Here is an 8,760-nt window from a genome sequence, read left to right as displayed (position 1 = left end):
TGCATAGTGAAGTATTTAGGAAAAAGGGCAACATGTCCATAACTTACTCGCACACATTCAGAAAAAAATTTATGTATCTGTACATAAATATGTGACTAATAAAGCAAATAGGAAAAATGTTAATGTTTAGAGAATATAGACAAATGATATACAGGAATTCTTTGTATCATTTTTGAAACTGTTCTGTATATCTGAAATTATTTCAAAATGAAAAGTTTAAAAATATTTTCAGGGGCTTCCTTGGTGGTGCAGTGGTTGGGAGTCCGCCTGCCAATGCAGGGGACGCGGGTTCGGGCCCCGGTCCGGGAGGATCCCACGTGCCACGGAGCAGCTGGGCCCGTGCACCACGGCTGCTGAGCCTGCGCTCTAGAGCCCACGAGCCACAACTGCTGAGCCCGCGTGCCTGGAGCCCGTGCTCTGCAGCGGGAGAGGCCACCGCGGTGAGAAATGCGCGCACCGCAACGAAGACCCAAGACAGCCAATAAATAAATAAATTTAAAAAAAAAATTCAGCACGGTCATTTACTACTTGTGCAAATTACCTGTCTTTGCAGATAATCAGTTGCCTCATTTACTAAGAAGATATTTACCTACTCACTTTCATTTATAGAATCTACCAAACTCTACTGTGTCGGGCACCCTGCGAATCACCAGCCACAGAAAGATGAAAAAGACCGGATCACTGGTAGCTTTCAGCGGAGTGGGAAAAACAACCAAGAAAACTGGAATGTTTAACGAAGAGTGACTAGTGTTCGTTCTCAGGGTGGTTTCAAGACCTGAATGACCTAATATAGATTTAAACATACATATAAAAGGGGCTTAATGAAATTCCTGGTACCTCATCCAAGTAGTTCCATCTCCCCTTTGGATGATTACAAGCTTCAAGGAAAGTACTTTTAGTTCTCTAAAAAAGACATCCTCAGATAGCCCCCTTTCTAGCCAGCTCCCAACTTCCTGTCTTTCCCCCTGGGACGGTGATGGCAGCCCTGGTGTCTCTCTGTGTTCAAATTTCCTCTTCTTATAAGGACACCAGTCAGACTGGATTAGGGCCCACCTAAGGCCTCATTTTAACTTAATCACTTCTTTAAAGGCCTTAGCTTCAAATACATTCTGACTTACATCTTACATTTCTGAGAAGTTAAAGTTTGAACATATAAATTTTGGGAGAACACAATTCAGCTTATAACAGTGATTATAAAGAGAAGTTTCATAAGAGCCCCAAGGCCCTAGCGATGGTGGGAGGCATCCCTACATTTAGGTCTTTAATTGTAGTTTGGCAACTTTTCCGAGGAGAGGATACAATAAGGATAAGAGATGTTCCCTGCTCTTATGACAACGGTTATTTGGGGCCTACCAGTGGTTGTGGGGATTTCACAGACAGCAGCTTGTAAGGAAGGGTACTGAGGAAAGAACTGATGTTTTTTTATATCTCCCATTGTCCTGGTTGACTGAAGGAATTGTGAGAGTACATGGAGGCTGGAAAAGCAGTAAGTACTGGGCGTCACACTACTGAGCTTAAGTGAAATAGCAAGGCTTGCCATAGAGGGGGCCCACACCATTCCCAAAAGCCCAAGAGAAGAAGGTGGAATGCTGGGAATGCAGAGCTACATTTCCTGTGAGAAAAAAACCAAAAAGAAAAACAGATTTTCCTCCTACTCCTAAGTGACCTGATTAGTTATAACCTTCCAGGTAGTCAACAGAACCATCTATGCCAACCCTTCTGATCTTGTTTTCTCATCCCTTTCTACCTCTAAGTCTCATCCATACTTACTTCCTGACACCGTATTTGTAATCCCTCTGTCTTACTTCTATACTCCTGTGCCTTCTTCATTGCCTGTTCTGTCCCAACCTCAAGGCTCCCACCTACCCAGGGTCTGACTGAGAACAGATCCTGTTGGTGGTTCCAGGACTTAGAAGCATATCATAGGTCTCTCCACCAATACAGAGCTTCCTCTGCGGAAAACAGAGGGCAGAGGGAGGAAGGTTTAGGGTTTTGAAGTTAGGGGGCTTTTGTTTTTGTTTGTTGTTGCACGTGGATGTTCAATCACAATTTGTTGAAAAGCTTATCCTTTCTTCCTAGAATTGCTTTGCACTTTTGTCAAAAATCATTTGACAGTATTTGTGTGGGTATGCTCTGGGCTCTCTATGCAGCTCCGTTGATCTATGTGTCTATTCTTCCACCAATGCACACAAAAATATGTACACAGATGTTTAAAGCAGCTATCTTCATAATCACCCGGAATGGAAACAATGCAAACGTCCTTCAACAGGTGAATGGATAAATAAACCATGGAACACCCATGCACTAAAATGCTACTCAACAATAAAAAGGAACGAACCACTGATCCACACAACTTGGTTAAATTTCATAGGCATTATAGTGACTAAAAGAAGCCAGTCTTGGAAGGTTACATACTGTGCAATCCTATTTGTATGATATTTTGAAAAGACAAAACTATAGTGACAGAGAATAGATCAGTGGTTGGCAGGTGTTGGGGTGAGGGGAGTGTATGACTATAAAGAGATAGTACAAGGGGATTTGGGGGGTGATGGAACTGTTCTGTGTCCTGGTAGTGTGCAATTCATTTATACAAGTTAAAAATTCATAGACTTGCATACCAAAAAGATCAATTTTCCCATATGATATTTTTTAAAAAAGAAAAACAGAAAAAGAAGGAAAATGTGGAAGCAAGGCATAGAAGCACACACTCTGGGAATCAGCAGACCTGGTTTTCATCATTCCATACTTGGCTTCATGCCTCAGTTTCTCTTTTTTAAAAAATATTTATTTATTTATTTTATTATTTATTTTGGTTCCACCGGGTCTTAGTTGCAGCATGCAGGCTTTTAGTTGCGGCATGTGGGATCTAGTTCCCTGACCAGGGATCAAACCCCGGTCCCCTGCATTGGAAGCATAGACTCTTACCCACTGGACCACCAGGGAAGTCCCTCTTTGTTTTTAAGGTGAAAGTTTTAGAGCTAGATTACAAAAGACCTTCCCTGCCCTGATGTTCCTTAATTCCACAGATCTACAGACATGATCACATTCATATTAGGCGTGGGCACACACACTCATGGTCCCATGCAAACAGATTTTGTCTCTATGTTACAATAGCCCAAGCTCTCCTTATCCCAGAGCCTTTCCCTTAAATAATTGTCTGGCAGTACTTATGGGAGAGGAAGGGGGAGCTTGAGGGAGGTGGCGAAGAGAAGCTGCCGAACATGTTGGCCTGAAGCAGGGCCAGCTCCCAGCCTCTATGAGGAATGTTTCCAAGAAACTCAGGAAATTCCTGGTCCCACTCCCGCATTCTCTTGTTGTTGCCTTGATCTCGCCGCCACATTACTCTCTCCCGTCTGCGGATCTGAGCCAAGCTAAAAACCTCCATGGGCTCTCAGGTCCCAGGAAGCCTAACAACGCCTAGCAGAGGCTAGCTGCCAGCCTTGACTCTCAGAGGCTGCCTAAAGTCGCCTGAGAGGAAACTCTGCCCTAGAAGCATGTTTGAAGTCCACTGGGATGACCTAGACCTCTGAACATGGCTTTGCACTGAGAAGAGCTCTGAACCAAACCAGATCTCAATGACGTGACTCTTCTAGAGATGCCTACCCACAAAGAGCCAGAAACTGCATGCCAGGGCTCAGCACTCACTGCTAGACATGGATGTTCAGCTAGAAAGTCCTAAGCGCTTCCCTGGTGGTCCAGTGGTTAAGACTCCCCACTTCCACTGGAGGGGGCACGGGTTCAATCCCTGGTCGGGGAACTAACTGACACACACACACACAAAAAAAAGATAGGGAGTAGAAGGCGCTAAGCGTAAGGGGACTTTGAGATAACCAAACCCAAGCCCTGGGTTTTACAGATTAGACAACTGTGGTCCAGAGAGGGCTACAGAGTGCCTTAGGGGCACAGCACAGGGAGCTGATAGTAGGGCAAGGACTACATTAGGTGCCCTGGCCCAATTATCCATCCAGCTGCAGACTGAGGGAAGGTGGAAAAGGAAGGAAACTGACCCTGAATACAGGCCCTGCTCAGACTTGTAGCGAGAAGAAACCAGAGGATGACATACAGTAGTGATGAGCTTTAAAGTACAGTCACCACACTGGCTAGTAAAACAGGCCTACTGAGACTCTGTCCATCCAGATGAACAACTCCTTCTCTATTGTTAAGTAAGAAGACAATAAGGGAATGGGAAGGGAGATAAGCGCCGGAGGGAGGAAGCTGAGATGAAACCATCCCACCTACACTTGCTGCAAGCCACAAAGAAACCTAAAGTATATGGGAATTTACTGAATGATTTGCAGAGGTGTTTGAGATTAGTCCCCTAGAAAGTGGCTCCTGGGAGACAGTTTTGAGACGCTTCCAGGTATGCCGCGGTTTAGTCTTCAGGAGGTAACACTTTCATTCTGAAACTTCTCTGCAGGACCTCCATCATGCATCATGAATCATGCACATGGAGGGCCGCCCCACATTCATGATCAATTTCCCAAACCAATATTGAGGCGCCTTCTGCCACGGGCAGGTAGATTCAAAGCCCTTTAGTGCTCCCACTTACTCTGTGAGGGCTGAATCAGTCTCAGGAGGCAAGAGTGGCGATTGGGAGCAGCCTTTCATTTTCCAGTTAGACAGAAAGCACAAAGTGCAAATGAGGCAGCACTTGGAAAGAAAGAACCTGACGTGATGGCCCTTTACTCTGTTCATTGACGGTATGGGTGACCGATCTGTTTCAGGCTGGAAGACTATTGGCTGCTGGAATTGAAGGGGAATTTACCAGAGACAGGAGAAAATCAGCATGTCAGAAGAGGCAGAAGACACCCTGATTTTGTCGGTACAGGTAAAATTGCAGGAGTAAGGTGGACGCTAGGATGCATTTACCTGTCCACCGAGAATGCAGAATTCCTGAAGCTTGTTTGGTTTGAAGACTCTTCTGAAAATTAACATTATCCTTCTTAGAAGAATCACTGGATATGGTCATTTCTGTCTTTAAGCAGGTACCCATCTTCACATGTTAGCACCTCAATTTTAAGATGAATCTGCCTGGGTCAGTCTCCTAGAAGAGGTTAATACTCCTTTATTTGTGGGATAGCAATAGTCACCCCACAGAACAGAGACCTCTGATTTGTCTCCCGACGACTGGTGTTTCTCTCCTTGACTCTGCCTGATGGCTCTAGGACAGGACTTGATCTTCCCCTGCCCAGAGTCCTCCTATTCAGAGCACTTTCCGCCCCACCTCACCCCCGTTTCCCTGGCTGTGCAGGTCTGCACCCGGACCATCCGCTAGCACCTATCACTTTATTCCCCGGGTGGTCCCATGGCCAGGAAGGTGCATGGAACCAGTAGCCAGAGCTGGTGATTGTGCAGAATAGATGCAGCAAAGCTCCAAGTGAGTGTTCAAAAAAGATCTCCTAAAGTGTTCTTTTAGCACTAGCAGGAGGGAAAATGAGGAGCTTTGGGTTTGGAAACAAGAGTGAGATGAACTTAAGAAAAATTCTATCTAAAGAAAACAGAACTAGAAACTTAAAGTTTCCCTTTTTTCCCTCCTCCATCCTCACTGTTTGTAAGGAGTGAGATCCCCACTACCAACAAAATAGCTGGCCACCCCTCTGACCCAAAGGCCTTCTTCCTCTTACAGAGGCCCCAGAGCTAAGCACTCACTTTACCTAAAAAACACACAACCACTTCCAACATTTATAAATGTAGTACACAAAGACAATGACAGAACTGGTCAAACTGGTTGGCAGTAGGACCTTTCTCTAGTTCTATGACCTTGTCTAGAGCTTGATGCAGGTGTAAACAGGGGGTCATATGAAATGATTAAGTGATGACAGAAGCCATGTTTAGGCTTTTCAATGGATGTAAGAAAGGGTTGCCAAGGAGTGAGCAGACTCATAGGCCAAGTGCCCTGGGAACCTGTGAGAGCCCCCAGCAAGCGGAGGCCGAGAAAGCCGTGACTCCACAGCACTCGGTGAAGGAGGGAGACTGGGGAGTTTCCTTCTTGAGGAAACTCCAATAGCAGAGAGAGCAATGACAGGGAAGCCAGGAGACCCAAGGTCTAGTCTCAGTCGGACACTAACGAGCCGTGAGCAGGTGGCTTAACCTTTCCGAGATTCAGGTTGCCCCTCTGTAAAAGGCGGGGGTTACATTAGGTCAGGGATGGCCAGTGGGTGGCACACACACCCTCACCTCTCTCGAGCCTTCGGTAGAGGCCACTGTTCCATCACTTCACCGTTTAGGTATTTTTCTACAGCATTCTAGGCAGCCACTTCCAATTAGAGTTGGTCCACAAGCTGAAATCTACTCATCCTCCCCCCCCTTGACGATCGCTGAAGTCCTTCCTAGCTCCTGAATGGAGGGTTCCAACTTTGTGAGGAAGAGAGGACCAGCTTTCTGACTGAGCAATAGCTCCCTCAAGAAAAGGAAGATGGAAATTTAGGGTCATAATTTCATACACTTCTCCTCCCCGCCTGAGGCCGAGCAGGGTCTTCCCAGGGTCACGCTGTCCTTCCTTCTGTGCCAGAGATTTTTGTATCTGAGCTTCACCCTCTGTCAGCTCGCCCAGCATGACACTGTCCCAGACCGTAGCTCCTTTTTATCTAAAAGAGCCCACACTTTAAAACTGTATTGGGCATCAAGGAACCTACAAAGAGAGGAATTATCTCAGGTCAGTGAAAATCAAAAGTCAGAAGAGGTGGCATCTGAGGATTCCATTCGCCACTCACCAAAGCTAACCAGACTCATGGTTCTCTCCCCTGTCAGGAGAGCGAGCACACAAACAGCACCTGGATGGGGACGGCATCAGGAATTCAAGTGGTTGCAACTGTGTTTTATTGAAAGAAGCAGTGAAGTGGTCAACATAGGCCCCATCTCACAACCCACTCCTCACCCCCCAAGCCACGCAGGGGCCAGCCAGGGGAGCACGTGTGTGTGTGTGTGTGTGTGTGTGTGTGTGTGTGTGTGTGTGTGTGTGTGTGTGCGTGTGCGCGCGCGCTCACGCGCGCGCAGAGGAAGGGAGTAAATGAGAGCCCTAACTAACTTGAGTTCTTGCCTGCAGGGCAAGGAAGCGAGAGGGGGAGAGGCGATGAGGTGAGGCATCTCTGGCTTCAGGTAGATACCTACACAGAACCGTCAAAGTGGATTGGCACGTATGGGTCCCCCTCACAGGCCACGATGATGTGTTTCTCCTTCTGGCTGGTCTTGTAGGCACAGTTGGGGTACTTGGAGCTGCCCGTCTCGCGGCACTCTGTGATGTACATGGTGGAGTTGCTCTCATAGCAGTTGGTCTTCCCATTCTTGCAGTGGATGTTTTTCTGGAAGCAGACGGCCTTGACATCTTCCAGGGACTCGTGCACAAAGGTGTTCACCGGCTTGCACCGTCCCTGGGTCATTTTTCGGCGCATCATCATTTGGTTGCAGTAGTTGGAGTTGTTGCCTGGGGAGCTGCCGGAGTCCATGTGCTGCCGCTGGAACTTCATGGCCGGCGATTCCTTGCCCAGGGAAGGCTGGACCCACCCCAGCACCAGCAGCACCAGGACCAGCCATGGCAGCAGGACCAGGGACTTCCGAGCCATGGTGGTCTCACTGCCCTGGAGGAGCCTCCTCTGGAAAAGGGGGAGAGGAGGAATAACATCGCCTTAGAAAGAGAACCCCAGCTCCCACCTGTAGCCTCCCTGGCTTACGGTCTCCAGGTCAACCAGAAAGATGTCCCTCTCCCCGCGAGCTTTTCCAAGTAACAAGATAATCACATATACTCTTCTCCACAAACGTTTGATTCCCACTCCCTACAGAGAGGCCGTCCTCCCCTCTGGGTGGTGACCCTAGAAATGACCTAAAATCCTAGCAGCCCTGTCTTTGAATACAGAAATATTTTTGATATGAAATACCTTTGAAACATAAAACACCTCCGTACCCAGCGCTCACACGGCTCATTAGAAGATGCTTTTGAATAAACCATTAAATAAATAATCCAAATTTTGAATAAGCCAAATTGTATCCCTGAGATAACCACCGAGTATTCATCCAGGATCACGGTGGACAGAGCCCTGTTGTCCTACAACACAAGGGAAACTCAGCCCCAGTGTTTTACACTGGCATCATAAAGGGATGCCATTGTGTTCCAAAGAGAGATGCTCTCCTCCCCCAACCTGGGGGCTGCTCCTTCTCCAGCCCCATGGGCTCTCTGCAGCCTACGTTCTCCATTCCTGACCCCAGCTCTGCCCCCTGCCCACATCTGCCTGGCCCGATTCTCAGGCTAGCCTCACCCACCCTGGCTCCCCACTCTCCAACCCTCAAGCAGAAACAGCTCCTGTGTGCCTCTTGGGCTGCTTACCTGAGTCTCTAGCTTGGTCTCTGAGAGAGAAAAGGCAGTTTCTGCAATCACTCTCTCCCAGGGGTATGGACTTTATACAGATTAAAAGGAGGCTTGGCTTCCAGGAAAAGACCAGGGGGAGGAGCATCTTGGTCTCAGTCCCCAGGAAAACAAGGTCATATGAGGAAGGGGTGGGGAATTGCCCAGGCCACCCTTTTTTCAGGGCTGCTGGGGAGAGCGAGTCTTTGCCTATAAGAACCTTTCTTTCTATAAGCAGCAGAGAAAGCCACTATAGCACTGTTGCTCGAACCCCAACCAAGTCCTTCTTGTCTCTTTGCAAGCCGTTTTCACCAAATAGCCCTTGGAGGTTAGCAAAATGCACATAATATGTGATCACGGGAAGGGGAGGGAAAGGGAGGTCCTCTCTTGCCCTGGGAGTCCTGGAGCTGCTTTGGCCAGAA

General features: G+C 47.6%; 1 protein-coding gene across 1 annotated transcript; it reads right to left on the bottom strand.

Moving 5' to 3' along the window:
• Positions 1-6,802: 6,802 nt before the first annotated feature.
• Positions 6,803-8,452, bottom strand: RNASE1 (ribonuclease A family member 1, pancreatic). Its single transcript, XM_060003522.1, has 2 exons — positions 8,321-8,452; positions 6,803-7,592 (listed from the first exon to the last, which is right to left on the bottom strand). Exon 2 carries the CDS (start codon positions 7,560-7,562, stop codon positions 7,107-7,109), a length of 456 nt encoding a protein of 151 aa, XP_059859505.1. The 5' UTR covers positions 7,563-7,592; positions 8,321-8,452; the 3' UTR covers positions 6,803-7,106.
• Between the last annotated feature and the right edge of the window lie 308 nt (positions 8,453-8,760).

This window comes from Delphinus delphis, chromosome 2 (assembly GCF_949987515.2).
Source record: "Delphinus delphis chromosome 2, mDelDel1.2, whole genome shotgun sequence".
NCBI lineage: Eukaryota > Metazoa > Chordata > Mammalia > Artiodactyla > Delphinidae > Delphinus > Delphinus delphis.
The sequence above is the reverse complement of the archived record's forward strand: the minus strand, read 5'-3'. Positions and strand labels throughout refer to the sequence as shown.

Excerpts from the sequence above, each read along its gene's own strand:
- RNASE1 (XM_060003522.1), bottom strand. The coding sequence starts at position 7,562 with ATGGCTCGGAAGTCCCTGGTCCTGCTGCCATGGCTGGTCCTGGTGCTG.